We start from the raw sequence: 16,231 nt of genomic DNA on the forward strand, positions 1-16,231 counted from the left end.
GTGAATAATGCTGCTCTGAACAGGTGTATACAGATATCTGTTCAAGTCCCTGCTCTCAGTTCTGTGGGTTGTATACCCAGAAGTGGAATTGCTGGATCATATGGTAATTCTGACTAAGTGTTTGAGGAACTGCCATACCATTTTCCACAGTGACTACAACATTTACATCCCCACCAGTAATGCACAGGGTTCCAACTTCTCCACATCCTTACCAACACCTCTTATTTTCTATTTTGTGGATAATAGTCATCCTCCTGGGTGTGAAACAGTATCTCGTTGTGGTTTTTATTTTTTTTAAGATTTTATTTATTTATTTGACAGAGAGAGAGAGAGACAGCCAGCGAGAGAGGGAACACAAGCAGGGGGAGTGGGAGAGGGAGAAGCAGGCTCCCAGCGGAGCAGGGAGCTGGATGAGGAGCTCGATCCCAGGACCCCGGTACCATGCCCTGAGCTGAAGGCAGACGCTTAACGACTGAGCCACCCAGGTGCCCCTCATTGTGGTTCTGATTAAGACTAATACGTAAGAAAAATATGTTTTTAGCCTTTTGGCTTCAAATATTTATTCTGCTTTTATATGGTTAATTCTATTTAAATCTCTCCGTGTAACTGTCATTATCTACATTATTCACTGAATATTTAAAAAAATAAGAATTGTGGGGTACCTGGGTGGCTCAGTCGTTAAGCGTCTGCCTTCGGCTCTGGTCATGATCCCAGGGCCCCGGGCTCGAGTCCCACATTGGGCTCCTTGCTTGGCAGGGAGCCTGCTTCTCCCTCTGCCTCTGCCTGCCACTCCCTCTGCTCTCTCTCATTCTCTCTTTCTGACAAATAAATAAATGAAATCTTTTTTTAAAAAAGTAAAAAGAAATCATAGGGACACAGTTAAAAACATGACTTTTATCATTCTCGAAATTCTATGAATTCTTCACCCATCCTTGAGAAACGGATAAAATTGAAAACCATCAAAATAATTGGACTTCTTAAAAATTGGATTGTATGAATGGAAGGTGTTTATAAGAAGTGATGACTCTGGAGCTTACCATCCCAAAGGACAGCACTGAATAGTTAATCTGTTCCTTGAGGGACTAGGATGCTGATGTCTTTCGGATACGGATCATGACGTGATTGCTGATCTTTCACCAGAGTATAAGTTAGCTTTTCCTCGCACCAGGTCCAGCAAGTTATTGGGCACTGGGTATATACATATATTTTTTTTCCTAACTGTAGTCAGAGGGAAGTAGCAGGGTGCACAGCGGCTGTCATTTAGCGGTATTGGACACTATGCAAAACATCACTTTAAGGGAGAAACAGAGCCCTCAATCTGCCCTGGCTCTTCTTTATTTGATATTTATCAGTGGAGAGCTAGAGCTCTGGAAGACAGTTCTAGACAAAGGGAGATGGAGGAAGACGAAGAGGAGGAGGAGAAACAGGAGAAAGTGGAGGAGAATAAAAAAGTGGGAACATGGGGCACCTGGGTGGCTCAGTCCGTTAAGTATCTGCCTTTGGCTCAGGTGATGATCCTAGGGTCCTGGGATCGAGCACCGCACCGCCTGGGGCTCCCTGCTCTGCTGGGAGGCTGCTTCTTCCTCTCCCACTCCCCCTGCTTGTGTTCGCTCTCTCGCTGGCTGTCTCTCTCTGTCAAATAAATAAATAAAATCTTAAAAAAAAAAAAAAGTGGGAACTAACCCAAGTCCCCAGCACCTGCCCAGCCCAGAAACACGTGCGCTTTTGCAGAGGACCTGCAGCGGGGGCGCGGAAGCGGAGCTCAGCCGGCAGAGGGTGTAAGCCCCACAGTCGCGTCCAGCACGTGCAGCGCAAGCATTCTTGGATGCTCAAAACAGTGGACAGGTTTCTCCATTTCTACTCTTGATGTGAATTCCTTAATACAAATCTGGGGTATTTGTTCCTATCGCAAGAGGGAGGTTTGGGTTTCTTAGAGCGTGCATCCGAGCACCCACAGTGCTCTGTAAAACCCAACCTCAAGCTGCCGCTCCGGAGCGCCCAGGAGAGCTTGATGGGCTCCACTTTCCGCGCGTATGGCAAAAACCCAGAGCAAGCAGCCCTCTAGCTAATCGTTTCGTCCGGTCACTAGCCCGGTTCGTGGACTCTGGGTGCGAACGGAACCCAACCAGAGTCCCATCCATTGGTCACTGACTTGCCGGAGGGGAGAGTCGTGCTCAGAGCCCACACGGGGACGGGGATACCGTCGCTTCAGTGCTGGGGCTGCCACGAAGCCCCCCCGCAACTTCTCCAGCCCTACCTCTGCGTCCCTCGCCCTGCAGGAGCTTAGGGCGAGAACCCTGCACCGACCCGCGTGCAGCGAGGGCAGGCGGCGAGACGTTCTCCCAACGCGTCTCCCAGGGCTCGGGAGAGCTGTGGGAAGTTTCCTTCCCCACCCCTTCCCCGCCCCCGGCTGGCTGGCACCACCCACCACCCCCCACGCCAAGGCAGTGCCCCGCGGGAGTCGGGAGTTGTCGCCCCCCCCCGCGCGCGCCCCCTGGCGGTAGCACCCTTCCGGCAAACGCTCCGCCTACTTCGTGGCCACGCCCCGGCCTCGTGCTCGCCCCGACAAGTCCCGCCCACCACACACCTGGCCGTTGGAAGTAACGGGGATCGACGGCGTCTAAGAGCGCGCGGACGTTGAAGCTGAGGTAGAGGCGTAGTAAACCGCACCCCGCACAGAGACAGGCCCGGACCCCGGAGTCTCCGCGGGCCGCCGCGCGAGTCTGTGGAGGCGTTCTGGACATGGAGCCTCCGCCCGAGAGCAGCCAAGAAGGCACCGCTTGCCGCATCCTGGAAGTCGATGAACTTGGAGGAGAACCGTTGGGTGAGTGCGCGAACCGGGACGCGGGTTTGGCGAAGTCTACGAAACGGCCTTTCCCCGGGGGAGGCGAGTGGACGGGACGCCGCAGTGGCGCGGCAGATGTCGCCGCTCTCAGGTCGCCGTCCCACGCGCCCTGGGCTCCAGCGCCCTGATCTCTCTTTTCTTTTCCAGATACGAAGCCTGCGGTGGTCTCCGTAACGGGAGGAGACGTCGAGAAGGAGCTCTGGCCCGAACCTGAGCAGGAAGCCGCGACAGGAGAAGAAAGCCACGGTGGCGCGGGAGCAGCGGGCCCCGTGGACGACGAGAACCACACGGGCGGCGGCTGCGGGCAAGAGCCCCCGCAGCAGCAGCAGCAGGACGAGGCCCAGGCGGCCGCCGAGGGGCCGCAGCCCCAGGAGCCGCAGCAACGCCTCCACCGCAGCGCGTTCCCCCGGCTAGAACTGAAGGAGCTGGAGAGCGTTTTCCAACGCACTCAATACCCCTACGTGTTCGGGCGGTGAGTGGCTTGCTCTGGCGCCCCCCCCCCCCATCTCTAGGACCCTCGGGGACGCCCTGGGCTCTCTCCCAGGTCTCTCTCCCCCCCTCCAAAGCCAAAGCTACCTAGGGGGCCTCGAGCTCTTTCCAAGGTGGGGACGATGCCCCCGTGGGCATCAAGGTAAATATTTTCATGCAGTATATAAACGAATCGTCAGGAAACTCTCGGGTCGGGCTCCTGTTTTTGTAAATAACATTCTATTGGATCACGATCGCGATCAGGATCAGGAGTGACATCAGGGTGCAAAATGAGGCGCGGTTGTGCGAGTGAAGGGGTGGATCTTGCCTTTATTTAACATTTTGATAATTTGGTGGTCCCGGAATTTTTTGTGCATTAGTCTTGACTTTTAAATACTACATTAAAATTGTTAATCTTGAATTCTGAAGTTTTTCAAGGTACCCTTAAATTGTGTACACAAAGGAAGATTGTCCCTAAAGCAAGCCCGGCCTTGGGTATTAAAGAAATGTGTGCTGGGGAGTTGGGGGGAAATATAAATTTAAAAACAAGCATGAAATGTACATTGTATATCTCATTTCATCCACAACTCCAGATACTAAATATTTGCAATTTTCTTCCCTCAGAAAGAAGCTTTCCATACCCATAGATGTGATGGAAGTCAGTAAACGTGAAAAAAGCGATTCGGCTGGGCAGCCATTCTAAAACCTGCTTCAGGAGTTAAAAGCTTTTGTTCTAGACATTCTCAAGTTGTTTTGGTTGCCTATTCCATGTTTGGGTAGTAAGTTTTGAATTTTAGGGCTTTGGTGAGTGGAAAATGGGATAAGTAAATCCCACTTTATGGAAGTTGCCCATTACCGTTAAAGGAAAACAATAAAATAAAAGAGAATTAAACTGCTTGTCTTGTTTCCTGCACAAAATTAAATATAAATAAAGTTCAGCTCTTTCTAACGAGTATCATTCAGGGAGCAATTCTGGGTGGAGTCATGTTGGGGCTGGGTCAAATCTGGGAAGTATGCACATTAACACAAGAAGACCTAGGCTAAGAGAGGATTAGACTATATTGTTATTTTTAATTTTTATTTTTTTAAAGATTTTATTCATTTGAGAGAGAGAGCAGGGGGAGGGGCAGAGGGAAAGGGAGAAGCAGACATCCCACTGAGTGCCAGAGCCTGATGGGGGGCGGGGGCTTGATCCCAGGATGCTGAGATCATGACCAGAGCTGAAGTCCCATGCCACCCGGGTGCCCCTGTACTGTTATTTTAAATATTTAAAACCAGGCATAAGTTCTTAGCTAAATCCACAAAAAAAGTGGATTTATAAATATTCAGGCCTTGGGGTAAGGGAATTATTCCCACACAGAGAACACACTATATGAGTAATGTCTGTTCATTTACACCGAGACTGATGCAGGGAGATAGCTTTTATTTCTTGTTTTTTAAAAGAATTAATTTTTAAAAGATTTTATTTATTCTTTTGAGAGAGAGAGAAAGCACAAGAGCGGGGAAGGTCAGAGGGAGAACCAGACTCCTCGCTGAGCGGGGAGCCCAAATCGGGGCTTGATCCAGGAATCCTGGGACCCTAGGATCATGACCCGAGCTGACGGTAGATGCCCAACCAACCAAGCCACCCAGGTGCCCCATAAAGACTTTATTTATTTGAGAGAGCGCATGAACAGGGGGAGGGGTAGACGGGGGAGAGTGAGAGAGAATCTCAAGCAGAATCCCCACTGAGTTTGGAGCCCAACACTAGCTCCATTTCACAACCCTGAGATCATGACCAAGATTCAACCAATAGACTCAACTGACTGAGCCACCCAGGTGCCCCCCAGGGAGATAAATTTCAAGTCCAAGTGCCTGGTTCTCCTGTTGTTGCTTTAGTCTGTAGTAAAGCACTGTAGACAGCGGCAGCCCTACCTTTTAATTTTCTGAAATACTTTCATGTGTTAGCCTGAAAACATTGCTTAAAATACATTATAGTGGAGGTTGGAGGAAACTGGACATTTGTCTAAAAATTGAAGCAAATGAGAACAATTTTTATGCTAAAACCTGGGAAATAACAATCTTGAAAAAAGTTTCACTGAGTTAAGAAGAGTGAAAAGGTTAGAGAAGAATTGCATACAAACATACCTTGCAGATATGGCACAAATCGAACTTCATGAGTGAATATTCTCAAGGAATTTCTAAGGATATGTTTTTCGATCGTACTATTTTGAAGAGATGGGTTTTATGGAATTTGGTGTTGGTGGCGAGGCTTTCAATTTAGGCCAGATTCCTACCTGTGTTAATTTGAAATAGTTTTTCACGTGTTCAGGCAGTAATGTCTAATTTGTAGGTCAAAAGACTACCATTTGAGACCAGAGAAAATCATAAGTTATCTTAAGAGAGTATTGGTGAAAACCAAAATCCAGGATGAGTTATTAGCTTTGTCCCATGGTATGCATATGAGTGTAGTCGCGGAAATGGGATACAGATCTGGCAGTCTTGAGTTTTAGTGAATTTAGACCCAGTTTGTCTAAATTTTCCTTAACTCTACAGGCTAAAATATCAAGGCAGTATCCGGGGCGTCAGCAACTCTTATGTTCTAGTAAGAAGCCACAATGCCCAGGACTTCCTTGTCAGGTCATCTTTGTAACTCTCAAGAGGTTTTCCGAAGATGAATAACCCCTTAGATACCTTTGAGGGAAACCTGTTTTAAAATCCAACTTGCTCCTATTGAATACTTTTTTTTTTAAAGATTTTATTTATTTATTTGACAGAGAGAGAGACAGGCAGCGAGAGAGGGAACACAAGCAGGGGGAGTGGGAGAGGAAGAAGCAGGCTCATAGCGGAGGAGCCTGATGTGGGGCTCGATCCCATAACGCCGGAATCACGCCCTGAGCCGAAGGCAGACGCTCAACCTCTGTGCCACCCAGGCGCCCCTGAATACTTTTTTTTTTAAGATTTTATTTATTTATGTGACAGAGAGACAGCCAGCGAGAGAGGGAACACAGCAGGGGAGAGGGAGAGGAAGAAGCAGGCTCCCAGCGGAGGAGCCCGATGTGGGACTCGATCCCGGAACGCCGGGATCACGCCCTGAGCCGAAGGCAGACGCTTAACGACTGCGCTACCCAGGCGCCCCTGAATATTTACTTTAGACTCCGGAAGCTTTCATCACGTTCAGCTTCCCCCACAACCAGGACAACACTGTCCCTAGATTGTCGGGGGCAGAGGCAGCTGGACACTGATGGTCTGCTGTCAAGATACCGACATTTCTTCATCTTGTTACCAGGCTTAGCGGCAGCAGAAGATACCGGTGCAGTTCATCAGCTAGACCCACATTCAAGAGCTGGAAAAACCATTAAAGAATATTAAAGGTGGGAGGAGAGAGACAAGGCAGGAATTACAGTCAAAAGCTTAGCACGTAGTAGATGCTCTCTAAGGGTAAACCGAAGAAGACGCTGCAGTGGTAACTTCCTTAAAATATTTTACTAATAAAAAAATAGGTTCTCCCACTGGAGTTTAATATCTCAGTGGCATAAAGAGTTGTATGTTGTGGGGTTGTTTTTCTTTTTTTCTTTTTTGTTTTTTAAAGATTTATTTATTTGACAGAGGGAGAGAGTGAGACAGAGAGCACAAGCAGGGGGAGCAGCAGGCAGAGGGAGAAGCAGGCTCCCCAATGAGCAAGGGGCCTGATGCGGGACTCGATTCCAGGACCCTAGGATCATGACCTGAGCTGAAGGCAGACGCTTAACTGACTGAGTCACCCGGGTGCCCCTGTGGTTGTTTTTTTTTTTTTTTTAAGATTTTATTTATTTATTTGAGAGAGAGTGAGCACAAGCAGGGGGGAGTGGCAGAGGCAGAGGGAGAAGCAGGCTCCTGGGACCCTGAGGCTGGGCTCGACCCCAAGACCCCGGGATCATGATCTGAGTCAAAGGCAGATGCTTGACCAACTAAGCCACCCAGTCTCCCCTATTTATAATATTCTTAGTTGATCTAACAGATAATGGTTTGTTCAAAAGAATAATAGCAAAAATGTATTCAGTGATTATAGCATATGGATAAGTGAAGGGAATGACAGCACAGTTATACAAGACAGGAGAAAGGAACTGGCCACATTCGCATAAGGTACTTGTGCTACCAGTGAAATGATCTAGTGTTTCTTGAAAGTGGACTTATTTGTTGTAAATGTATATTGCAAATTCTAGGGCAACCACTAAAAAAAATTTCTAAGTGTTACTGAGATGTTAAGAGAGGAGAGAAAATTGAATCATAATAAAAAGTTCAATGAAAACCAGAGGAGGCAGAAAAAGAGTGGAAGACAAAATAGAAACCAAGAACAATAACAAAGAATAGAAAATGATCATAAAAATGGTAACTATTAATCAAAATATATCAAGAATAATTTTAAATGTGAATAGTCTAAATATGCCAATTAAAAGAGACAGTAAGTCTGGATAAAAAAATAAACAAGAGCCAACTACATGTCACCTAAAGAAGCCTACTTTGTTTTTAATTTTTTTATTTTTCAAAGATTTTAAGTAATTTCTACACCGAACATGGAGCTTGAACTCACAACTCTGAGATCAAGAGTCACACCCTCCTCTGACTGAGCCAGCCAGGCACCCCAGAAACCTACTCTAAATATAAAGACACAGGGCACCTGGGTAGCTCAGTCACTTAAGCGTCTGCCTTTGGCTCCAGTTGTGATCTTAGGGTCTTGGGATCAAACCTCTCGTTGGGCTCCCGGCTTGGTGGGGAGCCTGCTTGTCCCCCTCCCTCGGCCTGCCACTCCCCCTGCTTGTGTGCTCTCTCTCTCTCAAATAAACCAATGAAATCATAAATAAATAAATAAATAAATAAATAAATAAATAAATAAATAAATAAATAAATAAAAGACACAGGGGTGCTTGAGTGATGGTTAAGCATCCAACTCTTGGTTTCGGCTCGGGGGGTGATCTCAGAGTTGTGAGATCGAGCCCTGCATCAGGCCCCACACTCAGCATGGAGTTCACTTGAGATTCTCTCTCCTTCCTCCCTGCCCCTCCCGATTGTGCTCTCTCTCTCTCAAATAAATAAATAAATCTTTAAATAAATAAATACAAAGACACAGATAGCTTAAAGGTAAAGACATTGAGAAAGATATACCATGCCAACACCCAGCAAAACAAAGCTGCACTATCTCAGACAAAGCACGCTTCAGAACAAGGAAAATTATCAGGGATAAAGAGGGGCATTACATAACAGCAAAAGACTCAATTTTCCAGAAGGCACCAATCCTTAATGTGTACATGCTTAACAACACAGTGTCAAAATACATGAGTCAAAAACTGACAGAACCGCAGGGAGAAATAGACAAATCCATTATTGTACTTGAGGACTTCAACATCCCCTCTGTTACAAACTGACAAAGACAGCAGGTAGAAAACCAGTAGAATCAAATATAATTGAACTAAGAGCACCATCCATAAACCAGATCTAATTGACATTTATAGAATACTTCAACAACAGCAGAATGCTTATCCTTCTCAAGCTCACATGGAACATTCACTAAGATAGACTATATCCTGGGCCATAAAACACACTTCTAGATAACACATGGATCAAAGAATAAACCTCAAGAGAATTAAAAAAAAACATTTTGAACTAAATGGAAATGAAAACACAACTTGTCAAAATTTGAGGATGCAAAGGAAATCAGTACATGGAGAGACATTTGTCACAATGAATGCATATATTAGAAAAGAAGAAAAATCCAAAATTAATAATCTCAGTTTCCACCTTAGGAACCTAGAGAAAGAAGAGCAAGTTAAATCCAAGTAAGCAGAAGAAAAGATATAAAAATCAGAGCACAAATCGTGAAATTGAAAACAAGAAAACAATAGAGAAAATCAATGAATCCAAAAGTTGGTTATGTGAAAATATTGATAAAAGTGATAAGTATCTGTTCAGGCTAACCAAGATAAAAAGAGAGAAGACACAAATTGCTACCATCAGAAATGAGAGGGGGACATCACTTCTGATTCTGCTGACATTAAAAGGATAATAAAAGCATATTATGAACAACTCTGGCCACAAATTTGATAACTTAGAAACAATGGCCCAATTCTTTGAAAAACACAATCTAACAATACTCATAAAAGAGAAATAGACTATATGAATAGGCCTATATCTATTTTAAATTGAATCAATAATTAATAACCTTCCAAAACAGAAAGCACCAGGCACAAATGGGTTCACCGGGGGAATTCTACCAAATGTTTCAGGAAGAAATGATACGAATTCTCTATAATCTGGTCTAGAAAACAGAACCAAGGGAATGCTTCCTAACTTGTTCTATGAGGTCAGCATTACCCTGGTACTAAAACCAGACAATACATTGTAAGAAAGGAAAACCAAAGACCAATTACTCTCATGAAAAAATGCAAAAATCCTCAACCAAATATTAGCAGATCAAATCCAACAATGTATGAAAAGAAGTATATACTATGACCAACTAGGATTTATCTCAGCTATGCAAGGCTAGTTCACATTCAAAAAGTCAATTAATATACTCCATCACATCAACAGTCTAAAGAAGAATGACATGATCATATCATCAGATGCAGAAAAAGCACTTGACAAAATCCAACACCAACTCATGCTAAAAACTCTCAGCAAGGGGCTCCTGGGGGATTCAGGGGGCTAAGCATCTGCCTTTGGCTCAGGTGATCCGTGGGATCAGCCCGCATCAGGTTCTCTGCCCCGCGGGGAGCCTGCTTCTCCCTCTCCCTCTACCTGTCTCTCCCCCTGCTTGTGTGTGTGCTCTCTCTCTCTCTCTCTCAAACAAATAAAATCTTCAAAAAAACCAAAAAACCTCTCAGCAAACTAGGAATGTAAGGGCAGCTCCTCAACACAATAAAGGACATCTATGAAAAACCTACAGTTATTAACATACGTAGTGGTGAGAAATTAGAGGCTTTTACCCTACTACGATCCGGAAGAAAGCAGGGGTGAGCTCTCTAACTACTCTTATTGAACATCATACTGGAAGTCCTAGCTGATGCAGTAAGACAAAGGAAAAAAGGTATGTAGATGGGGAAGGTAGAAATAAAACTGTCTTTGTTCACAGATGACACGATTGTCTAGGGAGAAATTCCCAAAGAATTGTTAAAAAAAAAAAAAACCAACAAACAAATCTTCCTAGAACTCATAAATAGTTATAGCAAAATTGCAGGGCACAGGTTAATATACAAAGGTCAATCACTTTCCTATATACCAGCGATGAGCAATTGGAATGTACAATTTAAAACACAGCATCATTTATATTAGCACCAAAAAATTGAAATAAAAGGCATAAACCCAACAAAATATGTGCGATATCCCAATATCTATATGTGGAAAACTATAAAACTCTGACATAAGAAATCAAAGAACTGAATAAATGAAGAGACTGTCTGTGCTCATGTAAAATGTAGGAGAAAATCTAGGTAACCTCGGCCTTGGCAAAAAGTTTTTAAAATATTTTTTGAAGATGTATTTATTTATTTTAGGGGGAGAGAGCGAGCGAGCATGCGAGTGGGGGGGAGGGGCAGAGGGAGAGAGGAGAGGGAGAGAAAGAGAGAATCTCAAGCAGAGCCCCCACAGAGCCCCGAGCCCCGAGATGAGCTTAATCCCACGACCCCGAGATCGTGACCTCAAGATCATGACCTGAGCCGAAACCAAGAGTCAGACCCCACCCGACTGAGCCACCTAGGTACCCCTGGCAAAGGGTTTTGAAATACGACACCAACAGGGGTCTCCATGCTCAGCACCAGGAGTCTCCTGAAGTTTCTCTCTCCCTCTCCCTCTGCCCCTCCACCCCTCACCCCCCGGACTCTCGCTCTCTGTCTCTCTCTCTAAAATAAATAAATGAATCTTAAAAAAAAAATACAACACCAACAGCACAATCCATGAAAGAAAAACTGAGAACTTGGACCTCATTAGAATTAAAAATGTGTGCCCTGGGGGGCGGTCAAGATGACAGAGTAGGAAAATCCTGAGCTCACCTCCTCCCATGGTCACACCAAGGCTGCATCTATGTATAGAGCAATTCAGGACCAGCAGCTCAATTCTTGCACACCTAAAGATACAAAGAAAAAGCCACATCAAGAAGGGAAGGAGGGACAGAGATGCAGTCTGTTCAGGACCCACACCCCCCAGGGCAGTGACCCACAAGTGGGAGGACATCACAGGTGTGGACATCCTCCATGGGGAACAAGGGTTTAAGCCGAACATCAGGTACCTCCCGCCCTGGAGACCTCCACCAGGAAGATGATCCCATATAATGTCTGGCTTTGCACATCAGAGGGGCAGAACTCCCGGGGAGTCAGAGGGCTGTAGAAAACTGCCGCTCCGCGGCTAAAGGGCCTGTGCATAAACTCGGACCCAGCACAGGGGCAACAGCTTGAAAAGCACCTGGGCCTTCCATGAAGATTTACTGACTAATGTTAGGGTATGTGCTGGAGGAGCAGGAATCTGTAGGTTCTTTAGGACAAAAGCATTGTCAAAGGAAATAAAAAATACTTTGAGGCAAATTAAAATGAAAATATAAACTTAAAAAAGTATTTGGAAAAAAATTAAAAAATAAAGGTGCGCCTGGGTGGCTTGGTTGGTTAAGCGTCTGCCTTTGGCTCCTGTCGTGATCCCTGCTCTCCCTCTGCCTCTGCCTGCCACTTCCCGTTTGCACTCTCTCTCTCTGTCAATTAATTAATTAATTAAAAAATCTTTGGAACACAGCAAAAGCAGTTCTAAGAGGGAAGTTCAGAGCAATACAAGCCTGCCTCAAGAAACAAGAAAAACCTCAAATAAACAATCTAACCTTATACCTAAAAGAACTAAAAGAAAAGAACAAAGTCCGAAGTTAATAGAAGGAAGGAAATAATAAAGATCAGAGCAGAAATAAATGAAATAGAGACGGAAAAAGCAATAGGAAAGGTAGTGAAATTAAGAGCTGGTTCTTTGAAAAGATAAACAAAATTGATAAACCATTAAGAAAAAAAAGAGAGGGGACTCAGGTGAATCAAATCAGAAATGAAAGCGGAGTTACCAGTGACACCACAGGAACACAAAGGACTGTAAGAGAGTACTACCAAAAATTATATGCCAAGAAATTGCACAATCTGGAAGAAATGGATAAATTCCTAGAAACATACACTCTTCCAAGACTGAATGAAGAATCAATAGAAAATCTGAACAGGCTGATTACTAATAATGAAATTGAATCTGTAGTCAGAAGACTCCCAACAAACAAAAGTCCAGGACCAGATGGCTTCACACTTCATACCAAACGTTAAGTTTTTAAAACTTTTAAAATTATTTTGTATTATCATGCCAACGAGAGGGGCTGGGGCATGGGTTTTACCGCTGGAACTAAAGTGCATGTCTACCAGCCATTGGGCAGGTAGCCCAAGGGCTGTTGCAAAGTCGGCTTTTATAGCCAGTAGACGGGAAAGTGTACAGCCTGGTATCCCACAAGTTAGGGATAGGTTTTCCATCCAAAACTTTCTTCTTTAAAAGATTTTATTTATTTATTTGACAGAGAGAGCACAAGCAGGGATAGTGGCAGACGGAGAGGGTGAAGCAGGCTCACTGCTGAGCAGGGAGCCAGAAGCGGGCTCCATCCCAGAACCCTGGGCTCATGACCTCAGCCAAAGGCAGGTGCTTAACCGACTGAGCCACCCAGGTGCTCCCATCCAAAACTTTCTTATTAGAAATTTCTCCAAATCCCCACCCCAAATCATATAATTTCTCCTACTCAGTTCAGTCCTTGGCGCTCATCCCATGATCAACTGTTTTTACATAGACGATATCCAGTAGTGCGGTTCACTTTTTCCATTTACATTATGTTAGCATCTTTCCCTTAAATTCTAAAAAAGGAGATTTCCAATAACTGATGGCATTAGTTTTCATGGTCTGATAAGTTACTTCTTAGGAGGAAAGGCCCAAAAGGCCATCTAGCTACTAGTAGACTGGATTCTGAATTTCCATAGTAAACTCACTGCACCTTCAAAAATTAAAGTCAGTAAATTAGTGTTCAAATATTCTTTCTTTTAAAAACAGTATGAAATGAATAGAATAGATAACCATTAACCATGTATTGCTTGAGCTAGTGTATGATGGGACCAGTTTAAGGGGCTGGACAAGAAGGGGCTTACAAATTCCTTTTGCTGGTGCATATTAGTGGAGATGAATTTCTGGGGAATAAATAATCAGTTTTCTCTGGGCTGTGAACTTAACTGTAGTGTATCAGGCTCAAATTATTAACAAAGAATTTGCACCCTCTAAGCTAACTGGGCAAATGCGGCTTAAACATCATAGCTCACCACCAATATTGATAAACCCTCCTTATTTTGTTTGAGGTTAGAAAGAAAAAATTGGGGGCGCCTGGGTGGCTCATTCGTTATGCGTCTGCCTTCAGCTCAGGGCGTGATGCCAGGGTCCTGGGATCGAGCCCCACATCGGGTTACCTGCTCCGCTGGGAGGTTGCTTCTTCCTCTTTCACTCCCCCTGCTTGTGTTCCCTCTCCAGCTGGCTATCTCTCTGTCAAATAAATAAATAAAATGAAAGAAAAAGAAAGAAAGAAAGAAAGAAAGAAAGAAAGAAAGAAAGAAAGAAAGAAAGAAAGAAAGAAAGAAAGAAAGAAAGAAAGAAAGAAAGAAAAGAAAGAAAGGTAAGGAAGAAAGAAAAATTAAATTGTGGGGGCGCCTGGGTGACTCGCTTAAGCGACTGCCTCCGGTTCAGATCATGATCCCACCATCCTGGGTTCGAGCCCCACCTGGGGCTCCTTGCTCAGCGGGGAGTCTGTTCTCCCTCTACCTCCCCACCTCGTGCTTGCCCGCGCTCTCTCAAATAAATAAAAATCTTTGAAAAAATTGTGTGTGGGGTGGTATACTCCTACACACAGCCACACACATGCAAACAACGTATATATGTAAAGTTACATTGGCTTTGTTATTCACACGGCCGCTCGGGGAAAGGTCTCCTGTGGCCTCTCGCCCTTCCCTTCAGGTATTTCAACTCGAGGCTAAAGCAAAGACTCGTTCTCTAGTCCAGTTTAGATAGGAGCAGCCTCACTCGGGACCGGAAGGGTGAGTGGATCCGGTTGCCCCACGGACTTCTTTACACCGATACACACATCTCCGTCTCGTGGGCAGGACCACCTAGGTCGGGGGAAGGGATTTGCCGACGTACCCGGAACTGTTTCCAAGGTTTCCTCAGTTTCGGGCGGTGGCGCGACGGCGGGTTTGGGACCAGACCAACCGAGATCTTCCTAGGCTCGCGAGAGCGCCCCCTTCTCTAGCGGCTTAGGGGACCCAGCGGCCGCGATGGCTCCGGTGTCGGGTTCGCGCAGCCCTGAGGGGGAGGCCTCGGGCTCCGGGGGAAAGCGTCGCAGTTCGTCGAGGAGCCCTAAACCCAGCAGATCCGCCCGCTCCCCGCGGGGCCGCCGCTCGCGTTCGAGCTCGCGCTCGGACTCGTGCTCTCGGAATGGTCTCAGCCATCAGCTGGGCGGCTTCAGTCAGGGGTCGCGACACCAGTCCTACCGATCCCGCTCGCGGTCACGCTCCCGGGAGCGGCCCTCTGCGCTGCGGGGCAACCCCTTCGCGTCAGCCTCCTCGACCGCGTCTTATGGCGGCTACTCGCGCCCCTACGGGAGCGACAAGCCGTGGCCTAGCCTTCTGGACAAGGAGAGGGAGGAGAGCCTGCGGCAGAAGTGAGTGAGACGGGCACTGGGAGTCTGACTTGCGCTTTTCGCTCTCTGCCGGGCGCCCCTGCCTAGCCCTTCAGCCCCACCCCCCTCCCCCGACAACGCCTTTTTCCGCCCGTTTCTCCCTTTGGGTTTTCACTCGTCCTCGGGCCCCTTCTCCCCGCGCCCTGGTGTCTTCGCTGCTTCTGCCTCCTGGCTATGCAGCGGTTCCGTCGGGAGCCTCAGACCTACCCGAATTACAGTTTTCGCTTGGTTGTAGCTGTTTTATTTTGCTTACTTTTTTTTTCCAAGCGTGCTTTTATTTCGCGCTCGATTGAGCTTTTGGCAAAGGAGACCTATTAGCCCAAAATGAGCAGTGCCTCGCGCTTTGTAGGCGTACCACCGTACCTTGCTGAATGATCACACAGGTTGGAGGTGACAGGACGTGTACAGTGGAAATGTCGTGTAGCCAGTCGGGAAGGCTGGGGATGAAGAGTTTAAATCGGAGGGGAGAAGAACCCCTGAGACCAGATGATTGCATGTGGGAAAAGTGACCTGCTAAACTGTTGATTACGCTACGTGGAAAAAGGCCCTGTTCGGTGGTCTCAGTGTGACCGTGAAAACCGAGGTCAGGGTGAGATCAGGTGTCCTCTCATGAGTGCGTATTGGAGTGGAAAAGTGGATAGTTTAAGAAGGAGAAAGGGAAAGGGTTATAATTATTATCGTGTAAGTCTTAATAGCTAATGGTTATTGAGTGTTAAATTCTGTCAGGCGCTGTACTAGGTGCTCTACAGGTCCGCTGTGTGTGTGTGTGTGTGTGTGTGTGTGTGTTTAGGATTTTTTGAATTTATTTGACGGAGAGAACAAGCAAGGGGAGCAGCAGGCAGAGGGAGAAGCAGGTTCCCCGCTGAGCAGGGAGCCCGCCCCCGGGGCCCGATCATGACCGAGCAGAAGGCCGGCGCTTAACCGGCTGAGCCACCCAGGCGCCCCTACATGTCCTCTGTGTCGAAAAAGATTTTTAAGAGTAGCACAGGCATGGAGGGGCAGGTTAAGATTCCAAAGCTGGGCGACGTCTCCATAAATCTCTTTTTTCCCAAGAATGGGAAGTAATAAAGGATGGCGGTGAAGAGGACGGGCTCCAGAATCGGAATGCCTGAGTTTGAAGCCATGCTTTGCTGTGTAATAGTTGTATGACCTTGAGCAAGTTTCTTGAACTTCTCTGAGCTTTATTTCTTAAC

General features: G+C 46.1%; 2 protein-coding genes and 1 long non-coding RNA gene across 11 annotated transcripts in view; 2 read left to right on the top strand and 1 right to left on the bottom strand.

The window, feature by feature from the left end:
- The first annotated feature begins 2,445 nt into the window (after positions 1-2,445).
- LOC148106853 (uncharacterized) lies at positions 2,446-4,200 on the top strand. The gene is made up of 3 exons (XM_087859699.1): positions 2,446-2,824; positions 2,993-3,317; positions 3,938-4,200. Exons 1-3 carry the CDS (start codon positions 2,743-2,745, stop codon positions 4,014-4,016), a joined length of 486 nt encoding a protein of 161 aa, XP_087715825.1. The 5' UTR covers positions 2,446-2,742; the 3' UTR covers positions 4,017-4,200.
- Positions 4,201-6,055: 1,855 nt separating this feature from the next.
- On the bottom strand, positions 6,056-14,586 carry LOC148106854 (uncharacterized). The gene is made up of 4 exons (XR_015723387.1): positions 14,501-14,586; positions 13,777-13,849; positions 11,317-11,390; positions 6,056-6,638 (listed from the first exon to the last, which is right to left on the bottom strand). It is a non-coding gene; the product is annotated as an uncharacterized LOC148106854 (long non-coding RNA).
- The window catches only part of LOC148106855 (NF-kappa-B-activating protein-like), a 37,122-nt gene continuing 35,398 nt past the window's right edge, over positions 14,508-16,231 (top strand). For all 9 annotated transcript variants that reach the window (XR_015723382.1, XR_015723380.1, XR_015723383.1 and 6 more), the window contains exon 1: positions 14,508-15,020. Coding sequence is in view for 1 of the 9 variants with exons in the window: in XM_087859832.1 (XP_087715958.1) it covers positions 14,635-15,020 (386 nt within the window). In the remaining 8 variants the exon portion in view is untranslated. The remainder of the gene's footprint in view (positions 15,021-16,231) is intronic.

This window comes from Ursus americanus, chromosome X, assembly GCF_024610735.1.
Source record: "Ursus americanus isolate L20-20 chromosome X, mUrsAme1.1.p, whole genome shotgun sequence".
NCBI classification, from domain to species: Eukaryota; Metazoa; Chordata; class Mammalia; order Carnivora; family Ursidae; genus Ursus; species Ursus americanus.